Source organism: Cetorhinus maximus, chromosome 9 (assembly GCF_964194155.1).
Source record: "Cetorhinus maximus chromosome 9, sCetMax3.hap1.1, whole genome shotgun sequence".
NCBI lineage: Eukaryota > Metazoa > Chordata > Chondrichthyes > Lamniformes > Cetorhinidae > Cetorhinus > Cetorhinus maximus.
Window position 1 is genome coordinate 25,551,616 of NC_135887.1, and position 20,975 is coordinate 25,572,590.

Here is a 20,975-nt window from a genome sequence, read left to right on the forward strand (position 1 = left end):
CTCCCCCAGGCGAGCTGTGGAGGACGCTTCTGTTCACTCACCTCAGTTCCCCCAAAGTGAAGGCTGCCAAGTGCACGTTGCCTGTGTGCTGTTTTGAAACATATCAGCGTGTTTCCCACCGACATGGACGGACGATACTGTGGGGTATCTGGCGGGATGGCCTTTTAATTATATGTTAATGTATTACAATTAGCTCCCCGCTGACTGATGGCGGGAAACGCGGCCCGCTGTTGGCAAGCTGAGCGGAAGATCACAATCTGCCTTCACGCCGTCGTGAAGTGGGTCCCACCATATTTTCCACACGCGCCACCTATCACATCCACCGCCAGCGGGCACGGAAAGTTCCGCCCAATGTTTTACATCAATGATGACCCTTCATCCGATGACCACACCTTGAGTGCTGTGTGCGGTTTTGGTTTCCTTACCAAAGGAAGGGTATACTTGCATTGGAGCGATTGCCACAAAGGTTCACCAGACTGATTCCTGGAATAAGGGGTTGTTGTACAAGGAGAGGTTGAGGAAAATGGGCCTATATTCCCTGGAGTTTAGTAGAATGTGAGGTGATCCCAATGGAAAATTGAAAATTCATAAAGGATTTGACTAGGGAAATGCTGAGGAAATTTTTCCACTGGCTGGGGAATTGAAAAAACGGAGACACAGTCTCAGGACTGAGGTGAGGAGAAGTTTCCTCATTCGAGGGTTGTGAATCTTTGGAATTCTCTACCCCAGAGAGCTGGGGATGTTCCGTTGTTGGGTATATCAAGACTTGAGATCCATAGATTTTTGGACACTGAGGGATTGAGGGATACATTGATTGTGCAGAAAGTGGAGTTGAGATTAAAGATCAGCCGTGGTCTTATTGAATGGTGGAGCAGCTGGAGGGGCTGAATGGCCTCCTCCTGCTCTTCCTCCCACGTTCTTATATTCTATGATGAAGGTCTGGTCGTAATCTCGACTCTCAATCAGCAGGTTGTAGCTTTGAGTCCTACATCAGAGACCTGAGCCTATAGTCTAAGCTGCCTGTATAGCACTGAAGGAGTGTTACAGTGTCAGTGGAGCCATCTTTAAACAGAGAGCCCCGCTGCCCTCTTTCGTGGGTGTAAAAGATCCCATAACACTACTTGCGGAAGAGAAAGGGAGTTTTCCCCAGTGTTTATCCCTCAAACCACATCCCTAAAAACATATGATCTGGTAATTGACCTCATTGCTGTTTGAGTGACCTTGCTTTGTGAAAATTGGCTGCCATGCTTCCAACATTACAACAAGACTGCATTTCATTGGCTGGAATATCCTGAGGATATTAGAAGATATGAACCAGTGGAGGCCATCCCTCCTTTTTTGAGCCTGTTTAGTTTGTACAAATACTCGAAAAGGAAACTATTACAAGGCTGTGGAGAAAGCTGTACCAAAGAGCTACAGTGGGTCAAATACCCTTTTTGTGTGCCGTATCATTCTATGAAGAGGTCAAAAAAGGTGCTACAGAAATGCAAGTCTTTCCTCTTACTCACTGTGTTGGGGACTGAGCACCAAACTTCCACCTAGACAATTACAAACTTAGTTATTTGGACTGATCTCTATTGATTACCATATGTGGCCTCAGCTGTTGCCCCTCCCCCAAGCTCGGTATCAACCCAATGCAGGATTGGTATCACTGGACTCCCCCAGTCACAGGGTCTCCAACTGATGATGGGATAACACCATGGACCATGGATGGAGAAGCATTTTGACAGGGTCACCATAAGGAATAGTGGGCACAGAAAAGGGTCACAATCTGTCAAGGTCAGAGATCAAAGGGCAAACAGGAAATGAACGGAAACAGTCATTGTGTAAAGTGGTGCTTACCTCGATCTGCAGATCATCATCATGGAAACTGCTGATGGGATATTTGGGATGCTGCATCATAGCCACTTGGATGGAACTACCATCCTCCTTGTAAAAGGTATCCTCGGAGGTCGCACGGGGATCAAATTGAACTTGCCACAACCCTATGTGTGTTGGAATGAAATACAAAATTGCTCAGTAATTCTTGCTGCTATTTTTTTCTGATCTTGGAGAAAATGGAATTGTTCTTTTTGTCTGCCCTGGGGTGCTGCTTTGGGCTGCATTACAGTGCTTAATTTGGAGTTTGGTGAGAGAGGAAGTTTGGTGAAGGGGAAAGGAGGGATCCTTTCATTTTCTAGCTTTCCTCAGTGAGAAGAGCGGCGGCCATGGTAAATAGGACCGGGTGAGTATTTCTTCTGTCCTTAATATTGTCTAAACTAGAGGAAGTAAAAGTAAAGGGAGTAATTTAAGAGTAAGTCATGGCAGGGCAGCTCAACCATGTGGAATGCTCCTTCTGTGCGATGTGGGAAGTCAGGGTCACTTCCAGTGTCCAGGGTGACCACGTGTGCAGGAAGTGTCTCCAGCTGCAGCTACTCAAAATCCAGATTTTGGAGCTGGAGCTGCAGCTGGAGTCACTGTGGAGCATCCACAGGGCTGAGATCTTCATAGATAGCATGTACAGTGAGGTGATCACACTGCTGGTAAAGAGTGCACAGGCACAAAGGGGATGGGTGACTGCCAGGCAGGGTAAAAATACTAGGCAGGTAGTGCAGGAGTCCCCTGTGTCCATCTCCCTCTCCAACAGATTTGCAGTTTTGGATATTGCTCTGGGAGATGATTTCTCAGGGGAATGCAGCAAGAGCCAAGTCCGTAGCACCTCAAGTAGCTCAGCTGCACAGTTGGAGAAAAAAGTGTGGGAGAGCAATAATGATAGGGGATTCTATCATAAGGGGAACAGATAAACGTTTCTGTGGCCAAAAACGAGATTCCAGGATGGTACGTGGCCCCCCTGGTGCCAGGGTCAAGGATGTCACTGCGCGGCTGCAGGACATTCTGAAGGGGGAGGGTGAACAGCCAGAGATCGTGGTCCATGTCGGTATCAACAACAGAGGTAAAAAGAGGGATGAGGTCCTGAAAGCAGAATACAGGGAGCTAGGAAATAAATTAAAAAGCAGGACCTCAAAGGTAGTAATCTCAGCATTACTCCCAGTGCCATGTGACAGCGAGATCAGGAATAGGACAATAGACCAGATGAATGCATGGCTGGAGGGATGGTGTAGCAAGGAGGGATTTAGATTCCTGAGGCATTGGGATTGATTCTGAGGAAGATGGGACCTGTACAAGCTGGACAGGTTGCAGCCCAGCAGGACCAGGACCAATATCCTCGCAGGGGTATTTGCTAGTACTGTGGGGGAGGGTTTAAACTAGAGATGCAGGGAGATGGGAGTCTGAGTGGGGAGACACAAGACAGGTTAACAAAAATAGGAATGAAAGACTGAAAAGTAGAAAGCAAAAGTGGAAGGCAGAGGGAACAAGGGCTAGCAGCAAATAGGGCCATAGTACAAAACATATGCGTAAGTATGTTAAAAAATCAAGTCTAAAGGCATTGTATCTGAATGCATAGGGCATTCACAACAAGATAGACAAATTAACAGTGCAAATAAATGTAAATGGGTACAATATGATTGTGATTACGGAGACATGGCTGTAGGGTGACCAAGGCTGGGAACTGAATATCCAAGGGTACTTGATATTTAGGAAGGACAGGCAAAAAGGAAAAGAGGGTGGGTGGCATTGTTAGTTAAGGATGAAATTAGTACAATTGTGAGAGACAATATAGGCTCAGAAAATCTAGATATAGAATCAGTCTGGATGGAGCTAAGAAGCAACAAGGGGTGGAAAACATTAGTGGGAGTTGTCTATAGGCCTCCAAACAGTAGTGATAAGGTAGGGCATGGCATTAAACAGGAAATTAGAGATGCGTGTAATGAGGGTGCTACAGTAATCATGGGTGACTTCAATCTAATGTAGACTGGGCAAACCAAATTAGCAATTATACTGTGGCAAATGAATTCCTGGAGTGTGTATGAGATGGTTTTTTAGACCAGTATGTCAAGGAACCAACTTGGGAGTCATATAAAGTTGCTGGAAAAAGTAGCAAGCCTGAGGATTGGGAGCAGTTTAGAATTCAGCAAAGGAGGATCAAGAGATTGATTAAGAGGGGAAAAATAGAATATGAGAGTAAATTTGCAAGGAACATAAATCAGACTGTAAAAGCTTTTATAAGTATGTAAAAAGAAGATTAGTGAAGACAAATGTAGGTCCCTCACAGTCTGAAATGAGAGAATTTATAATAGAGAACAAGGAAATGGCAGAGAAATTAAACAACTAATTTAGTTCTGTCTTCATGGAGGAAGACACAAATAACTTCCCAGAAATACTAGGGAACCAAGGGTCTAGTGAGAAGGAGGAACTGAAGGAAATAAGTGTTACTGGAACAATAATGCTGGAGGAATTAATGGAACTGAAAGCCGATAAATCCCCAGGGCCTGATAATCTACATCCCAGGGTACTAAGGGAAGTGGCCATGGAAATAGTGGATGTGTTGGTTGTTATCTTCCAAAACTCTGTAGATCATGAAACAGTCCCAGCAGATTGGAGGGTGGCAAATGTACCCCCACTATTTAAAAAAAGAGGGAGGAAGAAAACAGTGAATTACAGACCGCTTAGCCTAATATCAGAAGTAGGGAAAATGCTACACTCTATTACAAAGGATGTGATAACAGGACACTTAGAAAAGATCAGTGAGATTAGACAAAGTCAACATGAATTTATGAAAAGGTAATCATGTTTGACAAACCTATTGGAGTATTTTGAGGACGTAACTAAAATAGATAAGGGAGAACTAGTGGATGTGGTGTATTTGGATTTTCAGAAAGTCCCACAAAGAGGTTAGTGTGCAAAATTAAAGCGCATGGGATTGGGAGTAATATATTGGCATGGGTTGAGAATTGGTTACCAGACCGGAAACAGAGAGTAGGAATAAATGGGTCTTTTTCGGAGTGGCAGACCGTGACTAGTGGGGTACCGCAGGGATCAGTGCTTGGGCCCCAGCTATTCACAATATAGATCAATGATTTGGATGAGGGAACCAAATGTAATATTTCCAAGTTTGTTGACGACACAAAACTTGGTGGGAGTGTGAGTGGTGAGGAGGATGTTAAGAGGCTTCAAGGTGATTTAGATAGGTTGAGTGAGTGGGAAAATACATGGCACATGCAGTATAACATGGATAAGTGTGAAGTTATCCACTTTGTTAGGAAAAACAGAATGGCAGAGTATTATATAAATGGTGATAGATTGGGAAACGTTGACATACAAAGGGACCTGGGTGCCCTTGTACACTAATCACTGAAAGCAAGCATGCAGGTGCAGCAAGCAGTTAAGAAGGCAAATGATATGTTGGCCTTTATTGTGAGAGGAGTTGAGTACAGGAGCAAGGATGTCTTACTGCAGCTGTGCAGGGCCTTGGTGAGACCACACCTGGAGTATTGTCTGCAGTTTTGGTCTCCTTACCTAAGAAAGGATATACTTGCCATAGAGGGAGTGCAGCGAAGGTTCACCAGACTGATTCCTGGGATGGCAGGATTGTCGTATGAGGAGAGATTGGGCCGACTAGGAGGAGAGGGAATCTCATTGAAACATATAAAATTCCGACAGGGCTGGCAGACTGGATGCAGGGATGATGTTTCCTCTGGCTGGTGGGGTGGGGTCTAGAACAAGGGGTCACAATCTCAGGATACGGGGTAGATCATTCAGGACTAAGATGAAGAGAAACTGCTTCACTCAGAGGGTGGTAAACCTGTGGAATTCTCTACCACAGAGGCTGTGGAGGCCAAGTCACTGAATATATTTAAACAGGAAATAAATAGATTTCTGGACTCTAAAGGCATCAAAGGGTATGGGGAGAGTGTGGAAATATGGTGTTAAGATAGAGGATCGGCCATGATCATATTGAATGGCGGAGCAGGCTCGAAGGGCCGAATGACCTACTCCTGCCCCTATTTTCTATGTAACTATGTTTCTCCTCAGGGCAGAGAAGGTGAAAGGAAGAGTTAAAAATGGTGAGGGGTTTTGATCAAGTTAATAAGCAGAATCTGTTTGCATTGGTAGGCGGGTCAATGAGTGAACCACACAGATTTATGCTAATTGGCAAACGACCAGATGGAAGATGAGCTTATTTCACACAGTGAGCTGCTGTGATCTCGAACGTACTGCCTGAAAGGGCGCTGGCAGCAGATTCAATAGGAACTTTCAAAGGGGAATTGGTGAGTGTATTTTCCCACTAACTCAACCTGTCTAAATCGCCTTGAAGCCTCTTAACACCCTCCTCAACACTCACATTCCCACCAAGCTTTGCGTCGTCAACAAACTTGGAAAAATTACATTTGGTTCCCTCATCCGAATCATTGATCTATATTGTGAATAGCTGGGGCCCAATCCCTGATCCCTATGGTACCCCACTAGTCACCACCTGCCACTCTGAAAAATACCCTACTCTCCGTTTCCTGTCTGCTAACCAATTCTCAGTCCATGCCAATATATTACCCGCAAACCCATGCGCTTTAATTTCACACACTAACCTCTTTCAAGTACTTGAAAGGGAAAAATTTTCAGGGTTATGGGGAGTGAGGGGGCAGTGCAATTGATTGGATAAGTATTTTAAAGAGCCAGCACAAGAACAATGGGTGGAATGGCCTGATTCTGCTGTGTATGATTCTCTAATTTTATGAGCCCTGGTCTTGGGCTGTGCATAATCACTCACACACCGGGACTCTTGGCTGGACGATGTGTGCAATGAGAGACAGCAGAACAAAGAGTGGCCATGCTTTCAGCTGCTGAAGCCCTAACCTCTGAAATTCCTCCTTAAAACTCTCCACGTTTTCTCTCTTGGTTTTTAAGCTGCACTTTTAAACCTCACTCTTTGAACAAGCTTATGTTCATCTGCCCTAATATCGCCCATGTGGTTGGGCATGTAATTTTGCTTCAAAGTGCGCCCGTGAAGCTCCTTGGGATGTTTCATTACAATGAAGGTGCTATAGAAATATAAATTTTTGTTGTTGACATAAAGTGTGAAGAAACCCTGCCTGGGGGTAGTGCCAGGGATCACACTGGACTGCGACGCCAACTCAGGCAGAGGGCCTCACACATAAAGGTCTGGCCTTTGAGTCAGTGGCTAGGATATTCCGGACCCTTCCTGGCAGGACCCACTGCGGGAGAATCGTGGCCCAGGCAAAAGTCCATTGACTTTCTGCGAGACAGGATGATCCTGGCGGTGGGCGGAGCTGGAAAATCCCTCCCAGTGTGTGTGGGACCCATACCCCAGTGAGAGTCAGTGTGTGTGGGACCCATACCCCAGTGAGAGTCAGTGTGTGTGGGACCCTTACCCCAGTGAGAGTCAGTGTGTGTGGGACCCATACCCCAGTGAGAGTCAGTGTGTGTGGGACCCATACCCCAGTGAGAGTCAGTGTGTGTGGGACCTGTACCCCAGTGAGAGTCAGTGTGTGTGGGACCCATACCCCAGTGAGAGTCAGTGTGTGTGGGACCCTTACCCCAGTGAGAGTCAGTGTGTGTGGGACCCATACCCCAGTGAGAGTCAGTGTGTGTGGGACCCATACCCCAGTGAGAGTCAGTGTGTGTGGGACCTGTACCCCAGTGAGAGTCAGTGTGTGTGGGACCCGTACCCCAGTGAGTCAGTGCATGTGGGACCCATACCCCAGTGAGAGTCAGTGTGTGTGGGACCCGTACCCCAGTGAGAGTCAGTGTGTGTGGGACCCGTACCCCAGTGAGAGTCAGTGTGTGTGGGACCCATACCCCAGTGAGAGTCAGTGTGTGTGGGACCCGTACCCCAGTGAGAGTCAGTGTGTGTGGGACCCGTACCCCAGTGAGAGTCAGTGTGTGTGGGACCCGTACCCCAGTGAGAGTCAGTGTGTGTGGAACCCGTACACCAGTGAGAGTCAGTGTGTGTGGAACCCGTACCCCAGTGAGAGTCAGTGTGTGTGGAACCCGTACCCCAGTGAAAGTCAGTGTGTGTGGAACCCGTACCCCAGTGAGAGTCAGTGTGTGTGGAACCCGTACCTCAGTGAGAGTCAGTGTGTGTGGAACCCGTACCCCAGTGAGAGTCAGTGTGTGTGGGGCCCGTACCCCAGTGAGAGTCAGTGTGTGTGGGACCTGTACCTCAGTGAGAGTCAGTGTGTGTGGGACCCGTACCCCAGTGAGAGTCAGTGGGCGGAATATTCTGCTGCTCCTGGGAGCATGAAGCAAAGTGGGCAAGTGTTGGAAAGTGCATCTGCTTGTCATGCATTTTCATTAAAAGGCCAGCTTTCCAGAACTAAGCTCCCTTCCCAATAAACCATCGGTGAGTGAGTAATAGGTGCTTTCGGATTTACCACTGCCTCTAAGTAGCATGCAGCAGACAAGGTCGTCAACTTAAATTAAAGCAAAAAACTGCGGATGCTGGAAATCCAAAACAAAAATAGAAATACCTGGAAAGACTCAGTAGGTCTGGCAGAATCTGCGGAGAGGAACACAGTTCATACGGACTCGGAACGTTAACTGTGTTCCTCTCCGCAGATGCTGTCAGAGCTGCTGAGTTTTTCCAGGTATTTTTAAGGTCGTCAACTTGCTGCATTTGGAGCAAGTCATCACTGTTTTATCCCTCTTTGCGGAGTGTTGTTCAATGATGCGATGATTGGGTAGTGGCTAGCTATAGGGCTTTTCATTGGCTGAAATGTTCAGGGCCAGAATATGGTGACGAGATGGAACAGCGCAGTTTGATCACAGATGACTTCATGCATACAATGATGCTGGCTCCTGGCGACTACTACTGGCTATCACCCAGCTGAGGAGGAACTGGCAGGGCCAACTTCTTGCCCACCCCCGCAGCGTGCATATCTAATGAGCCTACCAGCGCGAGATCGTGTGTGGACAGCACCCCTACCCCCGAGCGGGAGTCACGCTCACTTCTGCTCTCGCCCCCCCCAACTTATTCTCCAGATTGGAAGACTGCGCCCAGCGTGTGTGGAGCCCGTACCCCAGGGTAAAGCCACTCCTTCAGGAGAGCAGCTCAGAAAATTAGCGACTGAATGTTTGAGGTGTGGATTGACGGTCACCCATCAATATCAAACAGGATGGAAAGGGTGCGAGTCCAGCTGTGGGATGTTGAGAATAAAACCACACGCACCTTTAAAATGGATGGCATTGAGCAGCAACAGAACAATGTTACTTGGAATCTCATTCAAAAATGTTTTAATTTTCCGGCCTGTCATCTGCTGCACCCACGAGTTGATCATGTTCGTGTCCTTCGCACTTACACCTGTCAGAACCTGCGGCTGTGAGTTGTAGAACTTCACCGAATCCTTGATGAACTCAGGCTTAATATGAAATCCTGTTTGAACAAAGCGCAGAGTCAAACAAACCTCAGCACAAGACAGCCATGTTAACAACAGCAACCTGTACTTATACAGCGTCTTTACCATCATAAAATATCCCAAAGTTCCTCACAGGAACATTGTAAAATAAAGTCTGATTTTAACGACGGAGGGGTCAAGAGTGGCTCCTTGGGGATGGAGGTGATGATGGCAGATTTGAAAGAGAAGGGGTCAGAACCTGAAGAGAGACAACTGTTTACAATATCAGCTAACACTGGGGCCAGGAGGTGAAACTGGGCAGTCAGCGATTTAGTGGGAATAGGATCGATACATGGACAAGATGAACTCAGAAGGGGTGTAAGTGGAGAGAGGAAAGAAACTAGAGAAAGGTAGCTAAACCAGTTGTCCATCATATCCTTTCAAGTCTGTGTCATTTGGACTTGAGGGAGTGGAGATGAGGACTATACCTGGGCAAATGGCCAGGGTGAGAGAGAGTAATGGTTTTAATGGAGACTCTGAAATCGAAGGTGGAGGTGAGGGTGTGGTTGAGCAGATTGGTATCTGCAGAATGTTGTAATGAATAGAGGATCAAAAGCTAGAGAGTTGGGATTTTGAGTTGTGAGTTGGGAGAGTCTTTTCCTGAGGCAGATACAGGAGGAGGTAGAGTTTGGAGGGGGAAAAGGATGCGGGTGGAGAGCGATACAAGGAAGTGATCAGGAACGGCCTTAAATGTGATTGGTACAATGGGATTAGTGAGGTTAAGCAGCACACAAGGAGGCCATTTGGCCTGTTGAGTCCATGCCAGCTCTCTGCAAGACCTGCTCAGCTAGTCCCACTGCCACTAGTCCACCAGCTAGTCCCACTACACAGCCTTTCCCTGTAATCCTGAATTTCTTTTTCTCCTGATATTTACCTATTTCTCATTTTAAAGCCACGATTGATCCTGCCTCCACCACACTCTCAGGCATGTGTTCCAGGCCCTAACCACCTGATTGACCCCGCCTCCACTACACTCTCAGGCAATGCATTCCAGACCCTGACTACTTGCTGCGTAAAAAACGTTTTCCTTATGTCACCATTGCTTCTTTTGCCAATTACCTTAAATCTGTGCTCACTGCTTCTGGGTCCTTCCACCAATGGGAACAGTTTCTCCCCATCTACTCTGTCCAGACCCCTCATGATTTTGAACACCTCTATCAAATCTCCTCTCAACCTTCTCTTTAAGGAAAACAGTCCCAACTTCTCCAATCTATTTATATAAGTGAAGTTCCTCATCCTTGGAACAATTCTCGTGAATCTTTTCTGCACCCTCTCTAATGCCTTCACATCCTTCCTAAAGTGTGGCGCCCAGAATTGGACTCAGTGCCCCAGTTGAGGTCAAACCAGTGTTTCATACAAGTTTATCATGAATTGTTTTTATACTCTATGCCCCTATTTACAAAGTCCAGGACGATGTATGCTTTATTAACTACCTTCTCAACCTGTCCTGTCACCTTTAACAATTTGTGCACCCATACCCCTGGTCCTGCAGCATCTGTAGAATTGCATCATTTAGTTTATTTTGCCACTTGTCACTCTTCCTACCAAAATGTACCACTGCATACTTCTCTGCATTAAATTTCGTCTGCCAGATAATCCGCCCATCCACCAAGCTTCTTGAAGTCTATTACTATCCTCCTCACAGCTCACAATACCTCCAAGTTTTGAGTCATCTGCAAATTTTGAAATTGTGTCTAGGACATTAATATAGAAAAGCAGTGGTCCTGCTACCGACCCTTGGGGACCCTTGCTGTGTACCGACCTCCAGCCTGAAAAACAGCTCAGTGTTTCCTGTCGCTCAGCCAATTTCACATCCATGTTACTCCTGTCCCTTTTATTCCATGGGCTATAACCTTGCTGACAAGCCTATTTTACATACAGTACTTTATCAGATGTCTTTTGAGGCCCATGTACAGCACATCAACCACATTACCATCATCAATCCTCTCTACTACTTCATCAAAACACTCAAGCAAGTTAGTTAAACATGATTTTCCCTTAACAAATCCACACTGGCTTTCCTTAATTGACCCATATTTGTCTAAGTGAGTGTTAATGTCATGGATTATTGTTTCTAATGGCTTTCCCACCATCGAGGTTAAACTCACTGGGCTGTAAATTATCCTAAATTCCTTTTTTGCAATTTTCCAATCCTCTGGAACCTCTCTACATCGATGGAAGTTTGGAAAATCATGGCCAGTTCCTCCATAATTTCCACCCTTACTTCCCTCAGTATCCTTGCATGCATCTCATCTGGTTCTGGTGTCTAATCAACTTTAAGTACAGGCAGCCTATCTAATGTCTCTCTTTATCAATTTTTAGCCCATCCAGTGTCTCAGCTGCCTCCTCTTTCAGAGTGAGAGGACAAAGTCAAGGGAGTGACTAAAAGTACGAATTGAGCTTACATACACACCTGAGCATCAGAGAATGGGAGCAATGGGAGAGGTTTCTGCTGTCTGCACACTCCATCTCCTGCCCTCGCAGTGCCGGATAGTAAACATATATCCCCATTCACATAGTGCTCACTCCCCAATCCCTAACCATCCAGTCACCCACTGCCCACTCCTCAACACTCCACCCTCTCCCTTATCCCTATTCTCCACTGTGCCCACTCCCCATTCCCTGCTGTGCCCACTCCCCATCCCCCACTGCACCCACTCCCCATCCCCCACTGCACCCACTCCCCATTCTCTGCTGTGCCCACTCCCAATTCCCCATCCCCCACTGCACCAACTCTCCACTCCCCATCCCCCACAGTGCCCACTCCCAACTCCCCATCCCCCACTGCGCCCACTCCCCAGCCCCACTGCGCCCACTCCCCATTCCCTGCTGCGCCCACTCCAAACTCCCCATCCCCCACAGTGCCCACTCCCCATCCCCCACTGCGCCCACTCCCCACCCCCCACTGCGCCCACTCCCCACCCCCCACTGCGCCCACTCCCCACCCCCCATTGCGCCCACTCCCCACCCCCCACTGCGCCCACTCCCCACCCCCCACTGCGCCCACTCCCCATCCCCCACTGCGCCCACTCCCAACTCCCCATCCCCCACTGCGCCCACTCCCAACTCCCCATCCCCCACTGCACCCACTCCCCATCCCCCACTGCACCCACTCCCCATCCCCCTCTGCGCCCACTCCCAACTCCCCATCCCCCACTGCACCCACTCCCCATCCCCCACTGCACCCACTCCCCATCCCCCACTGCACCCACTCCCCATCCCCCACTGCGCCCACTCCCAACTCCCCATCCCCCACTGCACCCACTCCCCATCCCCCACTGCACCCACTCCCCATCCCCCACTGCGCCCACTCCCAACTCCCCATCCCCCACTGCACCCACTCCCCATCCCCCACTGCGCCCACTCCCAACTCCCCATCCCCCACTGTGCCCACTCCCAACTCCTCATCCCCCACTGCACCCACTCCCCATCCCCCACTGCACCCACTCCCCATCCCCCACTGCGCCCACTCCCAACTCCCCATCCCCCACTGCGCCCACTCCCCATCCCCCACAGTGCCCACTCCCCATCCCCCACTGCGCCCACTCCCCACCCCCCACTGCGCCCACTCCCCACCCCCCACTGCGCCCACTCCCCACCCCCCACTGCGCCCACTCCCCACCCCCCACTGCGCCCACTCCCCACCCCCCATTGCGCCCACTCCCCACCCCCCATTGCGCCCACTCCCCACCCCCCACTGCGCCCACTCCCCACCCCCCACTGCGCCCACTCCCCACCCCCCACTGCGCCCACTCCCAACTCCCCATCCCCCACTGCGCCCACTCCCAACTCCCCATCCCCCACTGCGCCCACTCCCCAGCCCCACTGTGCCCACTCCCCATCCCCACTGCGCCCACTCCCCATCCCCCACAGCACCCACTCCCCACCACTCACTGTGCCCACTCCCCATCCCCACTGTGCCCACTCCCCACTGCACCCACTCCCCATCCCCCACTGCACCCACTCCCCATCCCCCACTCCCCATCCCCCACTGCGCCCACTCCCCATCCCCCACTGTGCCCACTCCCCATCCCCCACTGTGCCCACTCCCCATCCCCCACTGTGCCCACTCCCCATCCCCCACTGCGCCCACTCCCCATCCCCCACTGTGCCCACTCCCCATCCCCCACTGCGCCCACTCCCCACTGCGCCCACTCCAAACTCCCCATCCCCCACAGTGCCCACTCCCCAGCCCCCACTGTGCCCACTCCCCACCCCCCACTGCGCCCACTCCCCACTGCGCCCACTCCAAACTCCCCACTGTGCCCACTCCCCAGCCCCCACTGTGCCCACTCCCCACCCCCCACTGCACCCACTCCCCACCCCCCACTGCACCCACTCCCCATCCCCCACTGTGCCCACTCCCCACAGCGCCCACTCCCCACCCCTCACTGCACCCACTCCCCACTGCGCCCACTCCCCACTGTGCCCACTCCCCATCCCCCACTGTGCCCACTCCCCACAGCGCCCACTCCCCACCCCTCACTGCACCCACTCCCCACTGCACCCACTCCCCACTGTGCCCACTCCCCACTGCGCCCACTCCCCATCCCCACAGTGCCCACTCCCCACTGCACCCACTCCCCATCCCCCACTCCCCATCCCCCACTGCGCCCACTCCCCATCCCCCACTGTGCCCACTCCCCATCCCCCACTGTGCCCACTCCCCATCCCCCACTGTGCCCACTCCCCATCCCCCACTGCGCCCACTCCCCATCCCCCACTGTGCCCACTCCCCATCCCCCACTGCGCCCACTCCCCACTGCGCCCACTCCAAACTCCCCATCCCCCACAGTGCCCACTCCCCAGCCCCCACTGTGCCCACTCCCCACCCCCCACTGCGCCCACTCCCCACTGCGCCCACTCCAAACTCCCCACTGTGCCCACTCCCCAGCCCCCACTGTGCCCACTCCCCACCCCCCACTGCACCCACTCCCCACCCCCCACTGCACCCACTCCCCATCCCCCACTGTGCCCACTCCCCACAGCGCCCACTCCCCACCCCTCACTGCACCCACTCCCCACTGCGCCCACTCCCCACTGTGCCCACTCCCCATCCCCCACTGTGCCCACTCCCCACAGCGCCCACTCCCCACCCCTCACTGCACCCACTCCCCACTGCACCCACTCCCCACTGTGCCCACTCCCCACTGCGCCCACTCCCCATCCCCACTGTGCCCACTCCCTACTGCGCCCACTCCCCATCCCCACTGTGCCCACTTCCCATCCCCCACTGTGCCCACTCCCCACTGCGCCCACTCCCCATCCCCACTGCGCCCACTCCCCATCCCCACTGCGCCCACTCCCCATCCCCACTGCGCCCACTCCCCATCTCCCACTGCACCCACTCCCCATCACCCACTGCGCCCACTCCCAACTCCCCAACCCCCACTGCGCCCACTCCCCAGCCCCACTGTGCCCACTCCCCATCCCCCACTGTGCCCACTCCCCATCCCCCACTGTGCCCACTCCCCACAGCGCCCACTCCCTACCCCTCACTGCACCCACTCCCCACTGCGCCCACTCCCCACTGTGCCCACTCCGCCCTCTCCCCACAGCGCCCACTCCCCACTCCTCACTACACCCACTCCCCACTGCGCCCACTCCCCACTGTGCCCACTCCCCATCCCCCACTGTGCCCACTCCCCACTGCGCCCACTCCCCATCCCCACTGCGCCCACTCCCCATCCCCAGTGTGCCCCCCCATCCCTCACTGCGCCCACTCCCCATCCCCCACTGCGCCCACTCCCCATCCCCCACTGCGCCCACTCCCCATCCCCCACTGCGCCCACTCCCCATCCCTCACTGCGCCCACTCCCCATCCCCCACTGCGCCCACGCCCCATCCCCCACTGCGCCCACTCCCCATCCCCCACTGCGCCCACTCCCCACTGCGCCCACTCCCCATCCCCACTGCGCCCACTCCCCATCCCCACTGCGCCCACTCCCCATCCCCACTGCGCCCACTCCCCATCCCCACTGCACCCACTCCCCATCCCCACTGCGCCCACTCCCCATCTCCCACTGCACCCACTCCCCATCACCCACTGCGCCCACTCCCAACTCCCCAACCCCCACTGCGCCCACTCCCCAGCCCCACTGTGCCCACTCCCCATCCCCCACTGTGCCCACTCCCCATCCCCCACTGTGCCCACTCCGCACAGCGCCCACTCCCCACCCCTCACTGCACCCACCCCTCACTGCACCCACTCCCCACTGTGCCCACTCCGCCCTCTCCCCACAGCGCCCACTCCCCACTCCTCACTACACCCACTCCCCACTGCGCCCACTCCCCACTGTGCCCACTCCCCATCCCCCACTGTGCCCACTCCCCATCCCCCACTGCGCCCACTCCCCATCCCCCACTGCGCCCACTCCCCATCCCCCACTGCGCCCACTCCCCATCCCCCACTGCGCCCACTCCCCATCCCCCACTGCGCCCACTCCCCATCCCCCACTGCGCCCACTCCCTATCCCCCACTGCGCCCAATCCCCATCCCCCACTGCGCCCAATCCCCATCCCCCACTGCGCCCAATCCCCATCCCCCACTGCGCCCAATCCCCATCCCCCACTGCGCCCAATCCCCATCCCCCACTGCGCCCACTCCCCATCCCCCACTGCGCCCACTCCCCATCCCCCACTGCGCCCACTCCCCATCCCCCACTGCGCCCACTCCCTATCCCCCACTGCGCCCAATCCCCATCCCCCACTGCGCCCAATCCCCATCCCCCACTGCGCCCACTCCCCATCCCCCACTGCGCCCACTCCCCATCCCCCACTGCGCCCACTCCCCATCCCCCACTGCGCCCACTCCCCATCCCCCACTGCGCCCACTCCCAACTCCCCATCCCCCACTGCGCCCACTCCCCATCCCCCACTGCGCCCACTCCCAACTCCCCATCCCCCACTGTGCCCACTCCCAACTCCCCATCCCCCACTGCGCCCACTCCCAACTCCCCATCCCCCACTGTGCCCACTCCCAACTCCCCATCCCCCACTGTGCCCACTCCCCATCCCCCACTGCACCCACTCCCCATCCCCCACTGCGCCCACTCCCAACTCCCCATCCCCCACTGCGCCCACTCCCCATCCCCCACAGTGCCCACTCCCCATCCCCCACTGCACCCACTCCCCACCCCCCACTGCGCCCACTCCCCAACCCCACTGCGCCCACTCCCCACCCCCCACTGCGCCCACTCCCCACCCCCCATTGCGCCCACTCCCCACCCCCCACTGCGCCCACTCCCCACCCCCCACTGCGCCCACTCCCCACCCCCCACTGCGCCCACTCCCAACTCCCCATCCCCCACTGCGCCCACTCCCAACTCCCCATCCCCCACTGCGCCCACTCCCAACTCCCCATCCCCCACTGCGCCCACTCCCCAGCCCCACTGTGCCCACTCCCCATCCCCACTGCGCCCACTCCCCATCCCCCACAGCACCCACTCCCCACCACTCACTGTGCCCACTCCCCATCCCCACTGTGCCCACTCCTCACTGCACCCACTCCCCATCCCCCACTGCGCCCACTCCCCATCCCCCACTGCGCCCAATCCCCATCCCCCACTGCGCCCACTCCCCATCCCCCACTGTGCCCACTCCAAACTCCCCATCCCCCACAGTGCCCACTCCCCAGCCCCCACTGTGCCCACTCCCCACCCCCCACTGCGCCCACTCCCCACTGCGCCCACTCCAAACTCCCCACTGTGCCCACTCCCCAGCCCCCACTGTGCCCACTCCCCACCCCCCACTGCACCCACTCCCCACCCCCCACTGCACCCACTCCCCATCCCCCACTGTGCCCACTCCCCACAGCGCCCACTCCCCACCCCTCACTGCACCCACTCCCCACTGCGCCCACTCCCCACTGTGCCCACTCCCCATCCCCCACTGTGCCCACTCCCCACAGCGCCCACTCCCCACCCCTCACTGCACCCACTCCCCACTGCGCCCACTCCCCACTGTGCCCACTCCCCATCCCCCACTGTGCCCACTCCCCACTGCGCCCACTCCCCATCCCCACTGTGCCCACTCCCCATCTCCCACTGTGCCCACTCCCCACTGCGCCCACTCCCCATCCCCACTGCGCCCACTCCCCATCCCCACTGCGCCCACTCCCCATCCCCACTGCGCCCACTCCCCATCACCCACTGCGCCCACTCCCAACTCCCCAACCCCCACTGCACCCACTCCCCAGCCCCACTGTGCCCACTCCCCATCCCCCACTGTGCCCACTCCCCATCCCCCACTGTGCCCACTCCCCACAGCGCCCACTCCCCACCCCTCACTGCACCCACTCCCCACTGCGCCCACTCCCCACTGTGCCCACTCCGCCCTCTCCCCACAGCGCCCACTCCCCACTCCTCACTACACCCACTCCCCACTGCGCCCACTCCCCACTGTGCCCACTCCCCATCCCCCACTGTGCCCACTCCCCACTGCGCCCACTCCCCATCCCCACTGCGCCCACTCCCCATCCCCAGTGCGCCCACTCCCCATCCCTCACTGCGCCCACTCCCCATCCCCCACTGCGCCCACTCCCCATCCCCCACTGCGCCCACTCCCCATCCCTCACTGCGCCCACTCCCCATCCCCCACTGCGCCCACTCCCCATCCCCCACTGCGCCCACTCCCCATCCCCCACTGCGCCCACTCCCCATCCCCACTGCGCCCACTCCCCATCCCCACTGCGCCCACTCCCCATCCCCACTGCGCCCACTCCCCATCCCCACTGCGCCCACTCCCCATCTCCCACTGCACCCACTCCCCATCACCCACTGCGCCCACTCCCAACTCCCCAACCCCCACTGCGCCCACTCCCCAGCCCCACTGTGCCCACTCCCCATCCCCCACTGTGCCCACTCCCCATCCCCCACTGTGCCCACTCCGCACAGCGCCCACTCCCCACCCCTCACTGCACCCACCCCTCACTGCACCCACTCCCCACTGCGCCCACTCCCCACTGTGCCCACTCCGCCCTCTCCCCACAGCGCCCACTCCCCACTCCTCACTACACCCACTCCCCACTGCGCCCACTCCCCACTGTGCCCACTCCCCATCCCCCACTGTGCCCACTCCCCATCCCCCACTGCGCCCACTCCCCAACCCCCACTGCGCCCACTCCCCACTGTGCCCACTCCCCATCCCCCACTGTGCCCACTCCCCATCCCCCACTGCGCCCACTCCCCATCCCCCACTGCGCCCACTCCCCATCCCCCACTGCGCCCAATCCCCATCCCCCACTGCGCCCACTCCCCATCCCCCACTGCGCCCACTCCCCATCCCCCACTGCGCCCACTCCCCATCCCCCACTGCGCCCACTCCCCATCCCCCACTGCGCCCACTCCCCATCCCCCACTGCGCCCACTCCCCATCCCCCACTGCGCCCAATCCCCATCCCCCACTGCGCCCACTCCCCATCCCCCACTGCGCCCACTCCCCATCCCCCACTGCGCCCACTCCCCATCCCCCACTGCGCCCACTCCCCATCCCCCACTGCGCCCACTCTCCATCCCCCACTGCGCCCACTCCCCATCCACCACTGCACCAGCTCCCCATCCCCCACTGCACCCACTCCCCACCCCTCACTGTGCCCACTCCCCTTTGCGCCCACTCCCCATCCCCCACTGTGCCCACTCTCCATCCCCCACTCCCCTGCTGTCTGCTGCTTTGTTCTCAGACACTCACCCTTTTTCATGTAGATGGATGATGCAATGCTTAATGCACTCCTGGTGAAGTTGTTAATGGCTGTGCAGAGAGTGTAGTGAGAGCATTTGAGTGAGGTGAAGCGCAGGGTTTTTTGTATTTGTTTCTCTGTCCTGTTCACAGAACCTAGAACATGAACATTGTAGAAAGAGAACTGGATTAGGCACAATTCTGTTCAGTCCCAGGATACCCCTGCTCCCAGTTTCCTGTTCCATTTTTGTAATCATAGACAAACCCAGAAAGGTCCCAATTTTAAACAAAGGAACTGGAGTTGGCCATTCAGACCCCTGATCTTGTCCTGCCATTCTATCAGATCATGGTTGCTTTGGAAACTCTCCACCCACCATAAACCTGAACTGATTCAAAACTCAGTTTCATCCTCTTTCACCCTCCGTGCTCGCTGACCTACACAGGGTCTTGGTTCGGCAATGCCTCGATTTAAAAATTCTCACCCTTGTTTTCAAATCTCTCGCTCCTCCCTATCCCTGTAATCTCCTCCAACCCAACAACCCCCCTCCCCGAGATCTCTGCACTCCTCCAATTCTGGCCTCCTGAGCATTCGCGAGTTTAATTGCTGCATCATTGGTGACCGCCCCTTCAGTGTTATTGTATCTTAACCCTATTTGTCAGCCACCCATTTATAGAACACCTTTACCATCGTAAAACATTGCAAAACTCTTCACAGGAACATAATCAGGGAAAATAGTTACACCAAGTCAATGCAGAGCTATGAGGTCAGGTTTGTCAGGGATAGGTTTTAAGGAGGACAGTTAGGTGAAGGAGATGGAAAGGTACAGGGATGGAATTCCAGAATTCCAGAAGGCACGGCCACCAATGGTGAGTGACGGATTGCTTCCTCTAAATTCCTTCTCTCTCTGATCCCTGGTGTGAATTAACCTGAATGGAGTTGTTACCCAGTCTGAGTTGAGCAAGACCCAGGGCAATGCTCAGTGGGGAAATGATAATGTTTGGCTTGCTGCTCTCCTGAAAAATCTCCTTGAATAGGTCCAAGCCAAACTCGGAGATGGCGTTTCCCAAAAGCTGCATCTCTCCCGGTGATCCCGCTTGTCTGCAGTCTCCCATTGGCTCCGCTCCAGCAACATGAATGAACTGCTCAGTCAGCGGCTCAATAGATCCTGGAGACTCAGTCACACCGGAACTGTTGCCTTTTACTGGCACCTCTGCAGGAGCTGGTGCCACTGATGCTGCGTCTGGTTGCTTTGTAGCAGATAGCTGGATGTCTGGTCGCTCTGGACTTGCCAACTGGATGTCTGGCTGCTCTGAGCCTGCTGGCTGGCTGGAGTGCGGAGCTGAGCTCTCTGAGAGTTCAGGTGTCACAGTTTTATTCCTTTCAAGGCTCATTTTATCTGTGACCTGCAGGTATAAAAAAAATAATCAGTGAAACCAAGTCAAAGAGTTTGGCTGGGCAGGAATATACAGATATAAGAAAGAGAGACTTCACTTCTATAGCAATTTTCACAAGCTCACACTGTCCCAAAGCTCTTCATAGCCGAGGATGTAGGTTTGAAGTGTGGTCACCATTGTAATGTAATATATTGTGTTGTGCTCTATTGGGGTTTAGTCTCCTCTATCCTTTATGTATGTTATGGGTTTTCCTCTGGCATTTTTTGTGAGATAAGCAGGACCAGCATTTATTGCCCATCCCTAATTGCCCTTGAGAAGGTGGTGGTGAGCTGCCTTCTTGAACCGCTGCAGTCCATGTGGTGTAGGTACACCCACAGTGCTGTTAGGGAGGGAGTTCCAGGATTTTGACCCAGGGACAGTGAGGGAACGGTGATATATTTCCAAGCCAGGATGATGAGTGACTTGGAGGGGAACTTCCAGGTGGTGGTGTTCCCATGTGCCCGCTGCCCTTGTCCTTCTAGATGGTAGAGGGAGGGTTGTAAAGGGGGATTGGTACCTGTGTAAGGAACGGTTATTAGTGTAAGATAGAACGGTTATATTACATAGAATTTACAG

General features: G+C 54.8%; 1 protein-coding gene across 9 annotated transcripts in view; it reads right to left on the reverse strand.

The window, feature by feature from the left end:
- Positions 1 to 20,975, reverse strand: part of serpinf2b (serpin peptidase inhibitor, clade F (alpha-2 antiplasmin, pigment epithelium derived factor), member 2b) — a 99,240-nt gene that overhangs the window by 17,765 nt on the left and 60,500 nt on the right. For all 9 annotated transcript variants that reach the window (XM_078548335.1, XM_078548329.1, XM_078548334.1 and 6 more), the window contains 4 exons: positions 19,910 to 20,369; positions 18,978 to 19,121; positions 9,065 to 9,268; positions 1,843 to 1,985 (listed from right to left, as the gene is read on the reverse strand). In XM_078548335.1, the coding sequence (XP_078404461.1) occupies positions 1,843 to 1,985; positions 9,065 to 9,268; positions 18,978 to 19,121; positions 19,910 to 20,369 (951 nt within the window). The remainder of the gene's footprint in view (positions 1 to 1,842; positions 1,986 to 9,064; positions 9,269 to 18,977; positions 19,122 to 19,909; positions 20,370 to 20,975) is intronic.